The sequence below is a fragment of the Lathyrus oleraceus genome, chromosome 6 (assembly GCF_024323335.1).
Source record: "Lathyrus oleraceus cultivar Zhongwan6 chromosome 6, CAAS_Psat_ZW6_1.0, whole genome shotgun sequence".
In the NCBI taxonomy this organism is placed as follows: Eukaryota; Viridiplantae; Streptophyta; class Magnoliopsida; order Fabales; family Fabaceae; genus Lathyrus; species Lathyrus oleraceus.
Window position 1 is genome coordinate 502,536,798 of NC_066584.1, and position 21,450 is coordinate 502,558,247.

Sequence of the window (21,450 nt, forward strand, 5' to 3'; positions counted from 1 at the left end):
GATGTAACGTTTGGGACTCTCGTTGGGATAATATATTATCCATTTCATTCTATTTCTTCAAATTCAATAGCTCAAGTTTATTAATTTTATAAATAATTTTGAGTTATATACGTATTTGGGGAAAATATGTTATTATGAATTAAATTAGAAATATATGGCTACGAATAAGAGTTAAATGATTTTTTTTATATGTTCAGTCCAAAAAAAAAGGAAAAAAAAAGTAAGTTTATTAATAGAAATTACCTTGCAACTTTGCATAATTTTTTAGAGGTGAAAAAATATGGATGTGAAATAACATGAGTTATACAATATGTATATATCTAGAAAATATTGTATAGGTATCACACATTAGTGAGAGGATATATCTAGAAAATATATTTTAGGTAGTTATGACATATTAATTTTCTACTAAAAATATGTCATTAAATTAAAAAGCATCCGAAAATTTTTGGTATAAATAGTCATTAAATTTTTTTGTTTAATATAATATTTGGTTTTAATTTTTTAACTAAAAAAATATATTATAAGTTAGTCTTTTAACTTTATTTTTGCTATTTTATTTAATCTATTTTGTCAATTTTTAACGACAATAAAAAATAGTTAAGTTCGGATTATATAGCGTGGCAATATTGATACAAATTTTAATTAAAATATATGGTTAGAAACTTATATATTATTTAAACTACCAGAGTTTAATAGAATCTAATAATGTCATACTTATTATTTTATTAAACATATTAGTTATTTTATAAACTTTATTATTTTGAAAAAATAAATATAATAAATAAATATATTTTAATTAATAATAAATAAGTCAATACAAGTATTAAAATTATTTGCCTATAGGACTTACACCAACATAAACTACCTATATAGAGAGAGATTTAAATGATAACATATTTTTTTTTATGCATTTTAGTATTATTTTAAAATGCATTTTAAATGGTGACACATTTTTTTATGTAAAGTTGGATTGTTATTTTTAACAATGTAATACATATATATTTTGATATGTTTTAATATATATTTAAGATTATTTGTATAAAAATTAAACTTACAATTTTCTCTATTTTACAAAAAATAATTTGTGCGTAAAACCGTTTGCTTGCAAATCAACTTTTGAAATGGATGACTCTGAATTTTGATATCTGGACAACCCATAAGTAAAAAGATCACTCCAGATTTCAATCTCCGAACAAACACTTACTTGTACTTAATTGAATCCGGATTTCAATTTTCAGAATGACACCTAAGACAAGATAACTTGTGTATGGTTCTTATTTATCTAAAACATTTATAAGTATGCATTATATGTATCTATCAAAAACAACTCACAATATCTCAATATTGATATCTCGCATTTGTTTACTTCAACGGTGTGAGTCCCCTTCTTGAATTTAGGGTCAAAGAGGACACCACTCTTATAGTTCTAAAATACAAATTGGATATTCTCCTGCGCTATCCAGAAAATCAAATGGTGGTTAATATAGAGTATCGTTCACTGATTTATAAAGAATGAATTTTGAAGTTCAACAACTTTGAGTTGAATACGAGTGAAGATTTAAGAGTTATATGGAGTACATTTCATAATTACGCAACAAAGATTTTTATCAAGGTGGATGCGACAGTGGCGAGATCGATCGACGATATTCTAAAGATGTTGAAACGTCCTCAACCATCTCTTGATCGTAAAGTGTCATGTTAGATTTATGTTAACAAAGACCTATGAAATGTTACATATTTTGTGGATGTTATAAAAATAATTGTGTTAATTTGTGTTGTCTTCATCTCTTGTATGTGATCGTGATATTGCTTTTGACTTTTGATAACCGGACATATATATAGAATTTCAAAATCCAACATAATTCTTGGGATATGTTTGTGATTATGAAAACCCAAAAACACTTGAAAATCGTCCCATATTGTATCAGGATAACTTTATAGTGTGGTTAAGTAGTCGTATCAGAGAAGAATACTAATTTTAAAATTTGAATTTATTTTTAACATTTGTATTAGCGTATTTTAGAATTTATTGTGTATTTTATATGTATTCGAATTTTGTTAAGGTATGTGAATAACACATAGGATACATTCGAACAGGAAATCCCTTTAACATTAAGATGGTTTTTCCTAGGGTGGACATAAAGTTTTTTTTAGGCATAAAGCAAAATTTTATGTAAGGTCTTCTATTTTAAATGCCTATTTACTTATAAACTTTTGATCTCTCTTTTTTTTTTAAACCAAATTTTTAATATTCTAGTTTTAATAATTTTTTAGTTTTTTTTTCTTTCACATTAATTTCAAAGTTAATTTTAATGGTGTAAAATATATAGGAGAACAAATTTAAACGGACACATTGATAACACTAAAATACATAATCTATTTTGACTCAATTTATACATGTTTTAGTGTCATTGTACCATATTTTGTAATGTTATACCGGTAGTTTGTGTATATTTCATGTACTTTACATGTGGATGTGTAGCGGTGTTTAGTTTGACGTGTTTCCATGATTGTTAGGGACTTAGGATATTCTTAAGTATAAATATTAAGTGACTTTAAAGCATTTAGATGGCACTGTAAAAGTCGACCAGAGACTCATAACAAAGGTAGTTAAAGGGTAAAGGTGTAAAACACACAAGAAAATAGGGGTTTGAATTGTGTTTTACAAACAAAAGTTTTTTCCAAAACAAAAACATCACTAACAAGTTTAACAATGAAGAGATAAAAACACAAAGATTTTTATCCTGATTCGCTTGAAACTCAACGCTAATCCAGTCCACCCGCCAAGGTGATTTGCCTTATACACAAGAACTTAATCCACTATAATCAACAGATTACAATAAACACAGAATAACTTTCTTTGTCTTCTCAAGGATCCAACTAAACCTTAGTCTCCTCAAGGACTCACAAAGAACAACTTTCTTTATCTTCTCAAGGATAACCTCCTTAAGGAATCAAACAAATAGTTTGAATAATAGTTTGTGTGTTATAGGATACTTCTACACAAACATATTTTTACACAAATGAATAATACACTTAAAAAACTGAATACAAAGAATGATAACTTTTCACAAAGAAAAATAGCTTGTCAAAATACTTATGCAAACTCGGCGTTTTCTTCAAGTATCCAATGCATGCTTATATAGAGAAACATGTGATCGTTTGAGGGCAAAATGGGGAAAGCTTCTTGAGCGGATGTCCACTGATGGATGGAAAAAGAATGATATGTCATTTCACCCACAAATTCAATGGCAGGTGTGATGTATAGTACTGTCATTTCTCACGAAATCAGGTAGTGGAAAGATCGTTCGATCTATACCATGTATCATTTGATCACGTTACCATTTGATCTTATCTTCAGATTCATTGACTTTTGATAAAAGATGATTGAAGTATGAAGTGAAGAAGTAGAGAGTTAGATTCAGAAACTTCAGAACCTTGGGTCAGAACCTTGACAACGTCAGTAGTCTGTCTTGAGTTCTTCAGTATCTTTAGAATCTTCAGAGTCTTCAGAATCCTCAGTCAGAACCTTTATAACTTCAATCATCTGTCTTGATATCTTCACAATCTTCAGCTACATAACACAACTTCAGAAACTTGCCATTCTTTAGAAGTTTGGTGATCAGAGTCACGTCCAGAAGTAAGAACTGAGAGAACATTGCAGCAGCAATATAGAATCTCCTCATAAGCTTTTGACGGGTGAAATAACACAGAAGCAAAAAGAACATTGCAGCAGCAATATAACGTCTTTCAGAACTTCTAATTACAGTGCAGAAGCGAATTTGGAACACAAAGTTCAGAAACTGATGATGTTGCACATCATATGATCAGAATCAGAATTGGTTGTTAAAGCACACAATAACAAACCATTAGGATACCAAAATTATTCTCACACAAATACAATATTGTTATCTTCAAAACTAAAGGTATATATGCAGAACTAAATCTTGTTCTAACAAAGGGTTCAAAGGCAATTATCAGCATGGTGGATGGTTTGCAGCAATTTCAATATTGAAAACGCGTGAAAACAAATTAGAAGGTTGAAGCTCACGTAAGGGAATATGTATCAAATTATGTGGAAATAACAGTTATCAACGATTACCATTGTATTAGTATATATTGTTGTGATCAAAGGTCGCAAATTTTATTTATTCTACATAGAACTAAAGTATCCAAGTCATAGAGAGAAACAATTTGTGAGAAAATGTATGTTTGTGTCCTTTCTTTAAGTCATTTCAATTACCATACAAGTAAACACATATCCAACCTTCTCAAATTTGTTTGGATCAACACATTGGTGAATTATAAAGAGAGCTTTATAATCCTTCTTCTTCAATTCTCTGTACGCGTTCTTTTGATCATCTATTCTCTGTACGCGTTCTTTTGATCATCTTTGGCGCGATCGTCAATTGGCGTAACATCATTCTTCACAAGATCTCACACATCTTGATAGAAAACACCACTTTTATTTACTTACACCAATTATCATAATTCTCTCCATTTAGAATGAGAAGATTTGTCGTGAAATGACCATTTGGATGAGAAGTCATTGTTCAAGATCACCCAAAAACTGAACTAGAAATTCTGGAGACCAGATGTCAGAACAAAACTCAAGCACAAGCACATGGAAGAAGAAAGCACACGGGTTTTGATTCAAAGCTTTGTTCACACACATAGTTTTGCATTTGGAATGAGAATGAAGGGAAGAGATGATGATTCAGGAGAGAGAGAGAGTAATCACACATTCACTTGTTATTCAATTATCACAACACAATAGTTTATATATAGTTGTGACTTGCACTACAAAGCATCAACCACCTCTAACTAACTACATTTCACTATCTGTCATATAACTAACTTGTTAATAATAGAATTTTAAACAGAAACTAACTGTTACTTATATTCCAAGTAACTACAAGTAAGACACATAATTCCTCTCAACACAATGACTATGGTAGTGTCTTACTTCCTGGAATGACATTTTTTACACATAACACAAGATGCTAGCTCCTTTGTATTTATTATTTAACAGTGATACGAAGTACTACAAGGATCACTATTATTAGCAAAAATGAAAGGTAATGATAATGATGATTATTAGATAATCATGAATTTATTTATTAACATCACATTTAATACTTATATTTCTGAAAAAAGCAGCAAATCAATGGGAAACATGAGGTGTGGAATCATCAAGTGGGTGCCAAAATCTGTTAAAAAACCAAAGGGAATCAGCCTCAACAGAATAACCATCTTGATTTCTATGCCAGCTAAAATGAGCATGTGTTCTGTTCTTTATGTCGAAGATGGCATGTCCAAAGCTAGACTCTCTGAATGCCGAGTATTCCGGCTGTGGTTCTGTCATGTTGGTTGCTAACCCCCCAAGATTCCCGCCATCTCCGATGGTTATGTATACCGGAGCTGATAGATCTTTTCACAGGAGTGCATATACCATTTACAACATTATATGCAATATTTGACACACGTCCCGTTCTTTCGTATGCATGCACATGTCCAGCAAACACAACATCAACCTTGTACTCAACAAACCATGGCTCATACATTACTCTCATTGTTTCCCCTTCCATGTAATGATAATTGTAGCTGTTGTACCAAGGTGCATGCATTACAACAATCAACCAAGGAGTTTCTGTTCTGTTAACTTTCGGTAGCTCTTGTTCGAACCATTGGTTCTGCGGTGTGTATTTTCCGTATGCAGAATACGAGGCCAACACAATGATATGTGCTGAAGCTCTTTTGATAGAATACCAAAAAGGGGAAGTACTCTGTGATGCTTTATAAGGAGTGTAGTATCTGTTCGAATAAGGTTTGAATGGTTCAGTTTCGCCGATTTCTGGTGCAAAATCGATTTCATGGTTTCCTACTGTCCATATCCACGGTTGATAAGCCACGCTCCTTTCGACAAACCTTCCCCAAGTATCACGCCTAAGATTGACATCGTACGGGAAGTTTTCTGCATAAGAGAGATCTCCGACAAACAACACTGTTTGCCCGTTTTTCGGATTCATTTCATAGTGAGAAAGTGTCTTGTTTGAATCATAACTCTGACCAAGATCACCTATGAGACCAAATGTGTATGGCACATCGAGACCGATCTCAGGAGGAGTTATAAACCAAAATTGTCTTGTTGTGTTTCCAAGTCCAACTTCATAATAATATTTAGTGTTGTACTCCAAATTGTTTAAAGTGGTGTGATGAATAAAACCAGATGAGTAATTGAAGAATCTATAAGTAACAAGTTCACCTTTAGCAATCTTCTTTTTCTGCTTGCTGTTCTCACTCCAGTAACGCACTGCGTTTGACCCCGGTTCATCTTCGGTTATCCACGACACGATCACTGCTTTCCCAACAAGATCACCTTGTGTTATATGAACCTGTTGAGGAGCATTATAACCAGAAGGAACAGAAAACACATCACTATCAAGTGACATAGTAGTGCCCTTCTGAACATTCCTAACAAAAATACTAGTTGTGCCTCCATGACACAGAAACACACAACTAAAAAACAAAGCTAGTGGTAGTAAAAAACCAGGAAATGATAATCCTTGAAAAAGACTCATTTTGCTATTAAACTCAGAGAGCTTAATGAATGAGTATAGTAATAGTATGAATTAAACTAAAAATAAATGGAGTTGGCATATAATGTGGAATATTCAGATTTGGAGTCAACCAAAAACAGCATGTGCAGAGAAAAGATGGAAGCCATTACTTTCATGACATGACCCCCCTTTGTTTTTTGTGGTGTTAACCTGTCTACCAAGTCAATAGAAGGGATAAGTTGGAAATAATTTTCCACAGCATGTGGATGACTAGTATTTTTCAGTTTGCTTTGTTAGAAAATGGATAAGAATCATGTGAAAGTACAATAGAAGGTTATAGAAATAGAAAGAATCCCTAGATTGATAATTTTGCTTATACAGTCCAAGGAGAGTGCAAATGATATTTTCTTGAGATTAATACGAAATCATGTGATTGGTTCAACATTTACCATTTTATCTAGAAAGATTTTTCATTTGTATATATTTTCGCATGAAAAATGAAAAATGCCTGAAGTTCAATTGAAGACATACTATAATGAATGAAAAGAGTGCTTCGAATGAAGAACCCGTGTCTGAAGCAAGCATTTAGTATTTGAAGTTAAAAATACTACACAATGTTCCATTTGTGCACAGTACAATGTTAGTCTTTAACATTACATCTGATAATAAAAACTCCAGAAAATGCAATCCACCATTCAAAATTACCAGCATCAGAACGAATATATTACAGACCACTGCAAAAGCAAGTGCCTTAGTCGGGCAATGCAGTTCCTCGCTCGAGGTTATTTTTAATCTCCAATGTGTATTTACCAAAGGCACGTTCAATCTTCTTGTTGAAATGCTCATTACGGTCATTGATCGAGTCAACATCTTTCTCTTCGCGAAATGTTCTTCTCCTGCTAAATGCCCTGCGCTTCTCGTCCCTATCCTTTAGCTCTTGAACCATCCTATCAATCTTGTCCTCTGAGATTTTTGGCGCCTATAGTGGAGGAAAGATAACTCATAAAATATCCATTGATGTGCATAAGTTTAAAAAAAAAACAGAGAAGATAAATGATGTTTTGACAGTATACCTTTCCATACTGAAGACTTGATGCGTCGCGATAGAATTCTGGATCAGCTTCTTTCATTCTATTGTATTCTTCTACATCAACTTCAATGTTCTTGGTCCTCTTTTTGTATGCATTGTATAATGTCTTTTGATTAAAAACTGGTAAAAGTAAAACAAATAGTTACATTAGCTTCCTTTCCATCAGAAATTCTAAATGAATGCCCTTATCTCTCATATAAGATGAAACTTAGATTTCAAATAACAAAAAAATGTCCTGTGATCTAGACAAATATTTCAAGGTGTTATTCTGCCTATAAACACTTCTTTTCAATATTTTAGCAACATAACATTGGTGGGATTCTCCAAAATAGCAAATGTAGATGCAAACAAATCTAGGAACCTTCATTTAATAAAGTATAATATGACATTGTGATGTTGTTTAATCCACGTAGTCAAGCTTACAAACTCTACAGGGGTCTGAAAATTTTGATATATAACCAAACCAGCTAGAAAAGAAACATATTGGTTGATTGTGCAATAACATTTCTTTGTCGAATATAGAAAAAACATACCATCCCAACCAGATGGGGCAGGATCCTTCTCCCATTTTTTGTATTTCTCTTCTGCAGCCTCCTGTGTGTCAAGCATATATGCCTTTGTCATATCCAACCCATTTGCATCAAGAAGCTTTCCAATCTTTTTCTTTCTACCATCAAGCCACTTCTGCTTAGAAACACCCCTAGACTCCGTTGGAGCCTCCATCCTCTTTTTTTCATTAGCTATTTCAATTTGATTACGCTTCTTTGCATCTTGCTGCCAGAGAATCAAAGTAAAAATCTTAAGTTTATTCCACTAAATAAATAAAAGTTACAAACATGATATTTTCATTGTTTAATACCATTTTGGCTCTCAACTCCATCCACTTTTTCTGTCTGGCAGAGAGTTTAGGGAAGGAGCCATCCGTGTTTTCAATAGCAGGCTGATCAGGTTCACTGTCAGAATTTTCTTCAGCTTTCGGTCCATCATCGTCATCATGCATTCCCTCGTCAGGATATACTTCATTTGGAATGGCTTGCTCACGGCCACTTCCACCACTAGCTTGAGCGACTTCTGATATAACCCAGAATACACCGCGTAAATAACTTTCCACAGACAAACTCATAAGCATATATAACCAAAAATAATACTAAAATCCGCCGCCTAAATAATATAAATACAACCAATAACAAGATAAATTGTTACAAAAGAAAATTCATCACGTATATATTTGGTTTAGCTTTTGGAAGAGTCAAAAGCAATTCAGAGACGTAGAATTGATTTTGAAATAATTTTGAGATGTTTGGTTCTTCTATAGTATAATTGATTCTGCCTCGAGAATTGATTCTACTTGAAGCTAGAATTTGTAGCTTTTGAATTTAAACATGATTTTTACATTGAAATTTATTCTTCAACTCAAATTTGCATAAAGTTGTCCTAGCATAAACCATTTTCCATTCAACTCACTTTTAACCCGCATCAACTTTACATAATCAATTCACTCAAAATCAATTTTTTTCACCGCACAACCAAACAAGCCCTTCTCAAAATCAGTTATAATTCTAAACACAATGAAACCAATAGAGAAGTATCACCCAAATTATCTTGTGTAATTGAAAAACTAACCAGACTCATGTTGCTGCATCCTGAGTTTAGCTTCAGCGATGACTCTAAAGCAATAATCAGTACATTCATGAAAACGATTACTTGCATTCCGGCAATCGGGATGCACATCTCGTTCGTCAGACATGTTTGGTTGCTGCAAAAAAACAAACATGGCGCATGTTACAAAAACCCTAATTTAACAAAGTGTATATTACAAAAACCCAAATTTGAAAGGAGATAACGCAATACAGAAATTGGAATTGAAAGAAAAGAAAGATTACAGGTGAAATAAAAGTGATGAATGAGGTTGTGATTGATGTTGGGTTCTCTTTGCGTTGCGTTGAGAGAGAAGAGAGTGATTTAGGGTTGAAAGAGGGAATTGGGAATTGGATTCGGATTTGGGTATGCTTGTTCCAATTTCGACTTGGATGAAGATATTTTCTTAAAAATTACTACTATTATTTAAAGTTTCATTAAGATTAGATCAAATTTAAAATTAATCAATTAGATTAATTTTAAAATAACACAGATATTATTACAAATTTTAAGAAAATCACTGGACTTAAATCAAAGATTTTTTTAAAAAATTTAAATAAAGGTTATATATATTAAAAAGTTAAAGAGGATACAAAAAGGAGACTAAAAAATAAGTAAATTTAAAAATTAAAAAAAAAGCAAATTTGACCTATTTTTTATAAAATTATTTTTTATTCTTAAAGAAATGTAATAAAAAATGGTTGAAGGAAGCATGCGATTCAAATTGAGTGGAGGTTAAAATAAATGTAATAAATGATTAAGGGTATTATAGGTAAAAGAAAAATTATTGTTTGAAAAGTAAGAATAATGATTAATTTTCTTGATATATGTAAAAAAATTAAAAAAATGACAATTAAAAAGGAACAGAAGAAGTAGTTGTTTCTTTGGCATCCGAGTAACTTTTGTTAGAGTGATGGTTAAAATTATCATTCTAAACAATTATATGAAGTTGGTGCAATTTTTTCTCTATATTTTCATGAAGATAAATCATGTGATCTAGATCCAAGACTTGGTGAAGAGCCTTTTTAGAACACTCTTAAGAATGGAAACTCAGATTATAAAATAAATTGTCATTAACTTTTCATTCCTTACCTAGAATGGTTTTTATGTCATTTACTTTAACAATTTGAATACTTGTTGTCGTACCTCGAAAAATACGATCATTCGTGAAGCGCATTGCGCGCTCGCGGAAAAATGTGTTTGAACAGAGTCGTCATCAAACTTTACTTATTCCAATGAAGAAATAGGAAAATATCGATAAAACCTTTGAAAGAAGATGGTCGTCGCAACCAAATTTAGGTTTGGGAGTCGATTACGCAATGATGCAATAAATCTAAACCCACAATTTCCATCTGATTCAACATTAGCTATATCTTCAATATATGACCTAATATGATTAGGAGCTTGAAAAATGAATTGATTCTGAGATGGTTGCTTTTTTTTAAGATTGTCCCTTAGAAGATTAAGATTATTTCTTAGAAGTCTGAGATGCTTGATATAGTTGCGTACATGACCTCTTTGAAGATTGAGATGCTTGATCAACATACTCATCATATGAACGGTCCTTATAAACTTTATACCCTACTGGTTTCTTCCTTTTCTTCTTCACTCCTCCTTTGAATTTTAATTTTTCAAATGGTGGGCGCATTGAAGTCGTAGCAGGGTAAGAAATTTCACAAATCCTACTTTTTAATGCTTTTTTCCTAACAATATCAAGTGACATGTACCTTCTCCAGAATTCATCTATTACACTACTCATATCCACCTTTGATCTATCATTTATATCTACCTCCAAGTTAACTTCCCTGTTTAGTCTCATCCAATGGATATGAACATAATCTATTAATATCAAATTACCACCAAATGTGCATCTTCCTAACTCAAAAGCACAAGACAGACCATAAAATATTCTAACATTACACCCACAAATTTGAGTGTTGGTTCCCACATAATCAACCCTCAATAACTCTTCAACAATGTGTCTCAAAGCAGCTCAGGATACTGATCCACGTAGATTCCCATAAAATGGATTAGTGTGCGTGTGCTCAACTTCATAAAAACTTTTATGAAAATGAGTTCTAATGTTTCCCAATCTTAACTTCAAGTTGTTATTCATAGCCTCCCAACATTTGTACATGTCACTTATATTATTCTGCAAGATCTACTTTAATTTTCAATGAGCAGTAACCCTAAAATGAAAAAAAAACATCAACACCAGCACACTAAACATCAAAAGAATACAAACTATAACTATTAATGGTACATACCTATTAATCACGATGTTACCCAAATTAAACACTTGATTAATCCATGCTCTAACAAGTTTATGCCTATGAGGAGATAACCATGTGTTTTTCATATAATCAATAAATTCACTACAATCAACATATGCCTACTCAAGTTGTTGCAACAGTTGATGATACTCGAGCTCATCACTAGTCCATACAAATTTCATCCATAATGTGTTTATCGTCTTTGCATGTCATTATAACATATTGCTCACATTTTGAACCAACATTTTTGTTGATGTGAAATCGACAAAGCAAATTAATCGTCTTTGAAAACACAACTTCAATTGCTCTCATCAAAGCAAATTATTTGTCAATCAAAATCACTTAAGGAAACAACTATTCCTTAACAAACAATTGTTTCACCTTATCTAACACCCAACAAAAGTTCTCTATCTGCTCATATTCCATATAGGCAAATGCAACAACAAATGTCAACTTGGTTAATGTCATGCCAACTATTTCAAACATAGATTGTCTATATTTGTTTGTCTTGTACATGTTATCCATAATCAACATAATAGGATAATCATTCAACAACTTGATTGAATCTAGATGGGCTCAAAAAATATCTCTCACAATATCTGAGTCATCTCCCTTCTTCCATTCCACTAAACATAGCATGCATCATCTATCAACTTAAACAAATGTTGTAACTCAGCTCTAGGACCTCTTATCTCTTTTTGTAACTTACTCTTATATTTATATATTTGTGTAATCCAAGCGACATTCTCCGGATCTCACTCTTGCAAGGTCAACAAGATGTGTCTAGATGGAACATGGCACCTTGTCAAATCAGAAACATATTGTTGCTCATCTGCACTTAGTCGACAAACAAACGAATAACCTTCTAATCTATCAGGTAAACCATGGTTATGAAGTCCATATTTTACATCAATCTTCCATTCAGAATCACCTTTCGACGGTGTTAACCTTATTTTGAATGGACATTCACATTTCTTAGTGGCACTTTGTGTTTCACTATATGTATCTTTGTATTTTCTACCTTTATCACAACCAAATATTACTTTGTTGCTTCTCGCTCTCTTTCTTGTTTCAATATCTGAACGAGTGATGATAAGAGGTACTTCATTACTGATTCCAACCTCCTTAATCCACCTTATCACCTCTTCTCGTGTATCAAATCTTTGTGTAATTGAGAATTCATCAGTGATATCTACACATATTTGATTGTTATCACATATCTATAAAGGGATTTCCATATTTGTGCAACATAAAAAAAGTTTTAAGAAAATCCACGGATAAGTTACCAGATAACATTAGATAAATTATCCGAAGAAAATTACAAACCAAAGAACATACCACCAAGCTCTTTGAGTAGAAAAAATAGACATCAGAGAACATAACAAATTCTCGGTAAAGAAAAAAACGTATCAAATGACTTTTCTCAAAGTACTCCGATAAACATATGTTGGGGTGCAAAATTCTTTAAATTCAAATTTTTTGAGGAAAATAGTAAATATTAAATGGTAAATTAGTTGACATGTTAAAAAGACAAAATTGAAATATAAATGAGAATATTTTAAAAATTATAGGAGTAAGGAGATAAATGTAAGGGTATAGGTAAGGAGTCCATTATTTAGGAAGTAGTTACTTGAAATTTGATATATTGTATGTGATATTCTGAATAGAATAAAGCAAGTATTAATAGAAAATATCTTACATTCATAATAGATTTAAGTAAGTATTGACAAAAAAATTATGTGTTCCTCCCTTCTTTTAGGAGTTAAGTTTCTGATGACTTTTTGGCAAGTGTACTGATAGTGCTGCAATAATAATAAGATATCGAATCCACAGGGATTGCTATTTAACAAAATAATAGTTGTGAAAGTAGTAGAAAGTAACAATTAGAGGTGGGGGGTCGAGTTTGAATGCGAAAGCTAAAAGTTATTCTGAAATAATGTGAAAGCAGACAAATTTTGTATAAAATCCCTTAATTATCCCCTATTGATGTTTAATGCATTACACAAATGATAATGTGGTTATATTTAACAAAATCATTATACCCAATCCCTTGGTGTATAAATCACTAATTCCTACTTGGGTTCTCCTATCCCTATTCAACCAACATAAGTGAAATTAGGCAACACAACAATGCGTTAACTCAAAAACCATTACTCGGGATCTCCTATCACTATTCAACCAGCGTAAGCACAATAATTGCCCTAGTTCCAACGTATAGACTAATGGTCAGTATTCCCTATGCACCCATGATCAAATTAAAAGATTATTTCACAAAAAAAGTACTACACATAAGAAGTCATTAATAGAAATATAACTTCGATTATTCATGCAATGATAAATTAAACATATGTCTCAATGAGTTCAAAATAAGTTCATTAAACAAAACCTAACTTAGAGATGTTTAGCTACTCATAACGATACAATCAAATACCAAACAATAAGATGAAGATTACATCTGAAAATCCTTGAAGATCTGGCCTCCAATGACTTCTAATGCTCTCAAAATCGCTCTCTTGGTGCTCTTTACAATCACTTTCAATTAGAATTTGCAGAACCTCCAAAAAGATACCAAAAACTCCCTTTTATACCTGTCAAATCAATCTAGAACGCGTCAAAGTAGGCTCACAAAAGGAGCTATCGCGCGAGATCCTTTTCATTGGATGCGCAATGCTGACAAAAAAAAAATATCACGCGCGCGATGTTGTGCGTGATTATTCCAATAGTTGCACGTTTTTTTGCTCATTTTCCATCAGATTTTTACTAAGTCCTTATTTCTTCATACTTGGTCATTTTTGCATCTTTCTTTGATCTTTAATCTTCATTTTTTCTCCTCTTTAACTTGTTTTGATCTGTTTATTCGACCAAAAATATACAATGATAGAGTGTCATCACAACCCCAAACTTGAATTGTTGTTTGTCCTCAAATAACTTGTCTGCACTGCAAACTCCAAACAGAAAACAAGTTGTAATATAACAATTGAATATCACCATAAGAAATTTTCTTTACCTGACCATCATTCTAGCTTCCAACTAAAATCCAAAAAATTTAGAAAACCTCCTCAATCTTTGACAAGTACTCAACTTGTCTCTCATCTCACTATGACTCACTCAATTGATAGGGTAATCTCTCAATCAACATGCAAACTAGTTTATACTAAGTTTGATCATGTTCTAATAGAATTTATAAAAGAAATCAAAACACACACATTTGAGAACTTTCTCAATTGTATCTTGGCTTATGTTCGAGTATGACATTTTTGGGAAAGTAAGTTTAAATATTTGGAGTTAGGTTCGTAGTTCTTCTTTTGTTATCATACCATTTTTTTCCTTATTAATGGTACCAGAGATATTGTTATTGTGGTCCTCAATATTCATTTTGCATTCTTTTTTTCTTTTTTTTGAAGAAGTTATTTTTAACTCTTTATTTTTCCAAAATTTTGAATTTTTTACCACTTTTTTCTCTAGTACCCCAAACCCCAAACTTAAACTTTGTTCACTTCCAAGAGCAACCTCAAACTTATTCTTTTTCATACAACTTTAGAACTAAAAATTTATACCTAACTCCAAAGAGGGGGTGGAAAGATGAAATCTTTCAAGTCATATGGCTAATAAATAAGGCTAAGTCACCGAAAGAATGATTAAACTCAAAGTGGTTAGCAAATGATGTAACATATTACTACATGGTGGTTACAGAGGCTCAAAGTTCAAAATAAACAACTACCTCAGTGTGTGTAAATCAAACTAGACAAATTAAAATGGAAATAGTTCAAACTTGATAAAGCAATAATGCATGGATACACTCAATGAAAGAAATAGTAAACAATAAAATTTATTTGGCTCAAACCTTACTGGTTGAGGTATCTGAAGGTTGAGTACAAGTCTCTTGGTTCCTTTTTTATCCCCTGCTTTCAATTTGTAAGTCACTTTCCTGTTGATCAAGTTTCCTCGGATGCTGCTTTTGGCTCATTTGTTCAATGCTAAAGTTGCAATTTTTGTAAATATGAAAGAAACCATAGATGCAAACTCATTCATTAAAGACAAACATAGATAGTTTTTTGAGAAATGTGTGAGAGTGGCTAATTCCTCTTATTGATCTAACTATCAACATAAATTAAATTCTGCAAAAAAAAATCTTGTTAGAAAAGATGATTTGTCTCCCATGAAACGCTTTTTTAAGGTCTTAAGCTTGACCTTACAATTTTTTATTAGGGCGACATATATGACACGAAAAACACATCATCCTTATTCTTCCTCTTGCTTGATAGGAATTCCATTACTTTGAGGAATTGAAGGTTTTTCTTTCATATTCTCTTCATATTGATAATATCGAACAAAACATAAATCTAATCCAATACTTCATATATTTCTCCTCTTTCATCAGCCTTTTTGCTAGAAGTAGGAATATTCTTTTATGAAGATTTTATTGTTGGACATCCATGTCTAAACAAATTATTGAATTTTGAGCTTCATCCAAAACTATATAATCTTCATATTGCATTCTTGTTCTTTTCCCATATATATTTTTTACCCCGCTTTTGCTATTCTTTCTTTTATTTCTTTATCTGTTGTTCACTTTTCTTCTTCTTTCTCTGTTTCAATTCCTCTTTCATCGACTACCTCGCATTCCTGTTTGACTTAAATCTCAATTTCCGCATCTCTAGGACTATCTAATATATTTTCATAGAAATCTCCACTAGATCTTAGTTTTAATACTAATTGGCTAGATACTTGACCAAGTTGCATCTCTAAATTCTCAAAGGATGTTTCCATTTTGCTTCGCGCGATTTCTTGATGCTTGTTGGTTTTCTCGAAATTGAGTTGAGTCATCTTTATAAACCGAGTCAAGGTTTCTTCAAGTTGAGATGACGAATCTTCCTCCCATGAATACTCAATGTTGATGTAAGGTTCTGTCTCTGAATAATTTCTCGCATTTTTTTGAAGTAGAGTTTTTGCTGCAAGTTCCTTTGAATAAGCTTTAAATTTTGTCAAGCTAGCATAAATTTCATCTTACATGTTTGTCTTCACCTCGCCTACAACATAAAAAGAAGAATACCTTAGTAACAATGCATTAGATAAAAAAATTTAAACAAGAATGAAAATAAAAATAAAAAATAAAATAAATAAATAAATAAAACAAAAACAAAATAAACAGAACGTTGCACAAGCGTCGCCTTGTTGAAATTATCAACGGTCCATGACAACGGCGCCAAAAACTTGATGACTTCTCGGCAAGTGTACTAATAGTGTCGCAGTAATAATAAGATATCGAGTCCACATGAACTGCTATTTAACAAAACAATAGTTGTGTAAGTAGTTGGGGGTTTTGAGTTTGAATGCAAAGATAAAAGTTGTTCTGAAATAATGCAAAAGGAGTCAGGTTTTATATAGAATCCCTTAATTATTCCATGTTGATGTTTAATGCATTACATGAATGATAACGTCGTTATATTTTCACGACGAATTAACAAAACCATTATACCCAATCGCTTGGTGTATAGCTCACTAATTCATACTAGGGGTCTCATATCTCTATTCAATCAGCGTAAGTGAGATTAGGCAATGCAACCGGCGTAAGCACAATAATTGCCCTAATTCCAACGCATAGACCAATGATCAGTATTCCCTATGCACCCATGATCAGATTAAAATAGTATCTCACATAAAAAATATTACGCATAAGAAGCAATTGAATAGAAATATAACTTCGATTATTCATGTAATGACAAATTAAATATATGCCCCAACATGTTCAAAATAAGTTCATCAAACAAAACCTAACTTAGAGATGTTTAGCTACCCATAACAATACAATCAAATACCAAGCAATAAGATGAAGATTGCATATGGAAATCCTTGAAGAACTGACCTCCATTGGCTTTCAATGCTTTCAAAATCGCCCTCTTGATACTCTTTATCATCACTTTCAATCAAAATTCGCATAATCCCTGAAAAGATGCTAAAAATTCCCTTTTATAGCTATCAAATATATCCAGAACGCGTTAGAATAAACCCAGAAAAGGACCTATCACGCACATGATCCTTTTCATCGTGCGTGCAATGCTGACAAAATAAACTTTTCACGCGTGCGATGCTGCGCGTGATTATTCGAGAAGTTGCACGTTTTTTCCTCATTTCTCCATCCGATTTTCACTAAATCCTTATTTTTTCATACTTGATCATTATTACGTCTTTCTTTGATCTTTAATCTTCATTTTTACTCCTCTTTAACCTGTTTGATCCGTTTCTTCGACCGAAAATATACAATAACAAAGTGTCGTCAATTCCTCTTCTACTTAGAACAAATAATAACAAATATTCAGACATTTATCATAAGCATCATGGTGCTTAGTTTTGACAGGCTTAACATCTTTTGTTTTTCTTTTCATTAATGAGTAGATTGAACTTGAACAACTTCAACTACTACAATCTGTGCTTGCAGATTCTATTTTCTATGTTACTTGAATGTTTAATTTCTTTGTTTAACAGTAGTTGTCTTATTGAATTTCCAATGGATAAAAAAATGTATCAAACACCTTAAATATCATAATATAAACTAGCAGTACAGAAAAAAAAAAGTATCATTAAACTCAAAGTTGTTGTAATAACTAGCTCTAAATAAAAAAATCAAAGTAAAGCATTGAGAGTGCATGTGTTTAATGTGTATTACTATCATATAACCATAGCTTTACCTAGCTTGAAAATGTAGCATATAGTTCCCATGAGTTTATTATTCATTCACTTGCATTGCATATTCTACTTGTTATGCATATATTACCTATAAAGTTTACATTATTAAAATTAAAGTAGTTCATCTAGCAATGATCTGCTATCCAAATTATCAACCTTGGATTTGATACTTAACATGTTCTTCTCCATTTCAGATGACTCCACCTCAAGCTCGCCGAGACGTCCTCTGATTCCGTCGATCTTCGTTTTAATATCTGCCACCTCTTGCTCTTTCTGAACAAGAATTTCAATTTTTGATTCAAGCTCTTCCTGTAATGATTTCATTTCTTTATCAGAGTTGGCCTTCTCCGTTTCCACGGTCTGGTGCTCGTTGATGAGTTCGATGTTTTCAGCAACGTCGTTGACAATCGTACGCAGCCACTCCACGCGAAGTTGAGCAGACTCTACATCTTTAAGAACGGCCAACAGTTCCTTGACTTTGGACGATGTTAAGTGCATTATTGAGGATGATTGCAGCTCTTGGACCACAAAGCACACGCACTCGATGTAATAGGATCGCATCACAACCGATTCCAAATGGCAGCTTTCCCCGATATCACCGTACTTTTTAATGATGGACAGCAGGATGGAAGCAAAGCTTTCCTTCACATGGTATTTTCCAACCGGCACACGACGCTCGGAAACCACGGAATCACTCTCCTCTTCATCACTGTCCTCGTTGTCGCAGACAATATCAGAATAACTGAAGTGCTTGGATGCACCAGCTGATGAGGTAAAGCCTTCTCCAATGTCGTCGATGCAGGCAATTGGAACAACTTTTGTCGAAGAGTTTTTGTCTCCTGCCTGCTTTGTTGGTATTGTGCCGGCTAGATGATCGAAACCATCCTTTGGTTGGACTTTTCCGTTGCCAGGCTGCCAAAGAAACAACGGCAAGAGAAAAGTCAATTATATGCGACGACTAACCTGACTCTGATACCATATTACTAAAATATATCATCTATTGATTCGCGAGTCCGTGTGAAATGAAGACGATAACAAGGAAGATTAACAAATTCTGAGAAAAGAGAAGTCGTTGTTACCTTGCCATCGAAAGCTGGTACTATCTCATTGCTTATTGGCTCCAACTTTTTCGTTTCATAATATTTTGATATTGGTGAAGCAGCATCTCTGAGATAAATAGCTCCGACTTTCGAGTCCGGAATATTGTCAAGAACCGGGAGTTCAGGCTTAGAACCTATCGTAATTCTCCTATTAAACTTTGACGAAACGACACCTACAGTTCGAGAAGATTGTAGTCAGAAACATATTCATGATTAAACATTCACCGTCGTTGAATTTGATATCGTTAAATAGCAGATAGAAAATGAAAGAAGACCTGAATCAGCTCCCGACATTCTTTTCTGGCAATTTACATCGCACTCATGGTAAGGGTTAGATGCTTTAGGACAGCCTGAGAGCGTGCGTTTTTCTTCGTTCGTCTTTTTGGCTTTACCAACATCGGTAACACTTTTGCGATAAGCTTTGGCAACAAAACAGATTTGATAAGTATCAGTAATATCAATACAGAGAGAAAGTAAATTTGAGAAACAGAAAAGCAATATATAGTGATAAACAGTTATTACAGTTGATAGAACTATAGAAGTGATTTTGTTTACACATAACTAGAGGCCATAGAACAAATACTCATTAATAACTGAAATCCAGAATAAGCCACCAATAATGCAGAAATGGTGTTTTAGGCATAACTCGAGGTATTAGTCTCTGCAGTCGCGCGGAGAGTAAACCCGGTTTATAAAAAAACAGCTTAATAAAGTGCTTCTAGCATAAACGTTTATCAGGGTTGTCGAGGCAATTCAACTTTGGCAAAACTACAGGGTCCTTAAACCGTGGCAAATATGTTAAGAGGTCCTATTTAGCCACAATTTAATCGTTACAAATTTGAGATCTTATGCGGTAGCATGTCTTACACGCCTTTAAAGACGGCCCTGACTATGACAAATGTGTTATGACTCACGAGCCTCTATTTAACCACGGTTAATCGTGAAAATTTTGAGGCCTTCTGCGGTATCCCGCCTTGCACACCCTTAAAGACAACCCGTGACACATATGTAACCCGCCTTGTACACCCTTAAAGACGACACTAACGTTTTCAGTGCTTACATATAAGTGTTTTCTATAAGAAAATATAACAAAACAACAAACTCCTTTGAAGTCAGATATAAGTTATTTTCACAAGCAATCATCAAAATAAATTATTTTCATAATCTCTCCCAAAAGTGCTTCTGGGAGCAAATAGATTAAAATAAGAGATAGAACTAACCAAAAGTCTTTTTACTCTTAGGTGGTTTGGAATTGGATTCCTTGATCTTTTGCAAGCAATTTGAAGTGCATTCATGATAGGGATTAGAAGCATAAACACAGTTTGGCATAACTCTTGGATTCTGAGCCATCTCTATCCAACTCTCACCAACTTCCCCTTTGATACAAACCAACCTAAGGGTAGTAGTAACTGTGAAATCAAATCCAACAATCAAAAATTAAACACAGATTAACATATATCATAGGATGAAAAACAAATGAAACAAAAACCTAAGACATATTATGCATACAGCAAATAGAGACACCCATGAAACAACATAGAAAGAAGAAACAACAAGACTTAAGAATGAAAAATCAAAGTACCTAGGAAGTCAAAGACGATGTTACAAAATTCCAAATGAAACAGTAACAGGTTTGTTGAGATGTGATTAGGTATAAATTAACAACAATTTTCTACGAAACTAGTAATCAACGAAAATTGTGAAACAAGATTGAGAAAGAAGGGTGTGTTTTTTTGACCATGTGGTTGTGTTTGTGGCATTGTTTAGAATATATTAGATCTTTTTGACCAAATTGAATGTAGCATGGAAAAAGGACAAAAGCATATCATAAAACAGTTCACAACTTTTGAATGCATGTTTGAATATTTTTTGCAAAATAAAGAAAACTTTGTCAAACTTCTAGAAACTCACGTGCCAACTGTACGTGCCGATCTTGCTCACAACATCACTTTTATACTATTTTCTTATAAATTAAGAAATATTATAGAAAGTAAAGTTTATAAATTGTTTTATAAAATACCTCTTTTTAATAAATAATATGTGAAAATAAATTTAAAAAGTAGAAAAAGTTTAAATAATAAATAATATAATAAAAAAAG

General features: G+C 32.7%; 2 protein-coding genes and 1 pseudogene across 3 annotated transcripts; all 3 read right to left on the reverse strand.

Moving 5' to 3' along the window:
* Positions 1–4,732: 4,732 nt before the first annotated feature.
* LOC127097716 (purple acid phosphatase-like) lies at positions 4,733–6,699 on the reverse strand (annotated as a pseudogene).
* A 437-nt stretch (positions 6,700–7,136) lies between these two features.
* LOC127097717 (uncharacterized) lies at positions 7,137–9,714 on the reverse strand. Its single transcript, XM_051036212.1, has 6 exons — positions 9,537–9,714; positions 9,277–9,409; positions 8,513–8,724; positions 8,187–8,427; positions 7,637–7,773; positions 7,137–7,542 (listed from the first exon to the last, which is right to left on the reverse strand). The coding sequence occupies exons 2-6, from the start codon at positions 9,398–9,400 to the stop codon at positions 7,315–7,317; spliced, it is 942 nt and encodes a 313-aa protein (XP_050892169.1). The 5' UTR covers positions 9,401–9,409; positions 9,537–9,714; the 3' UTR covers positions 7,137–7,314.
* Positions 9,715–18,214: 8,500 nt separating this feature from the next.
* LOC127097718 (uncharacterized) lies at positions 18,215–21,102 on the reverse strand. Of its 2 annotated transcripts, none has more exons than XM_051036214.1 (5): positions 20,934–21,102; positions 20,572–20,760; positions 19,627–19,770; positions 19,331–19,524; positions 18,215–19,163 (listed from the first exon to the last, which is right to left on the reverse strand). In XM_051036214.1, the coding sequence occupies exons 2-5, from the start codon at positions 20,699–20,701 to the stop codon at positions 18,363–18,365; spliced, it is 1,269 nt and encodes a 422-aa protein (XP_050892171.1). In that variant the 5' UTR covers positions 20,702–20,760; positions 20,934–21,102; the 3' UTR covers positions 18,215–18,362. The 2 variants fall into 2 exon arrangements, with proteins under 2 accessions (XP_050892171.1, XP_050892170.1); XM_051036213.1 differs by lacking the exon at positions 20,934–21,102 and adding an exon at positions 20,861–20,920.
* Between the last annotated feature and the right edge of the window lie 348 nt (positions 21,103–21,450).

Coding starts and splice junctions, on each gene's coding strand:
- LOC127097718 (XM_051036213.1), bottom strand. Junction 19,771..20,571: donor TAAGAGTAAAAAGACTTTTG/GTTAGTTCTATC, acceptor TTGTTGCCAAAG/CTTATCGCAAAAGTGTTACC. Junction 19,164..19,330: donor TACCAGCTTTCGATGGCAAG/GTAACAACGACT, acceptor TTTCTTTGGCAG/CCTGGCAACGGAAAAGTCCA.
- LOC127097717 (XM_051036212.1), bottom strand. CDS start 9,400: ATGTCTGACGAACGAGATGTGCATCCCGATTGCCGGAATGCAAGTAAT. Junction 8,725..9,276: donor GATGCAGCAACATGAGTCTG/GTTAGTTTTTCA, acceptor GGGTTATATCAG/AAGTCGCTCAAGCTAGTGGT. Junction 8,428..8,512: donor TGGAGTTGAGAGCCAAAATG/GTATTAAACAAT, acceptor ATTCTCTGGCAG/CAAGATGCAAAGAAGCGTAA.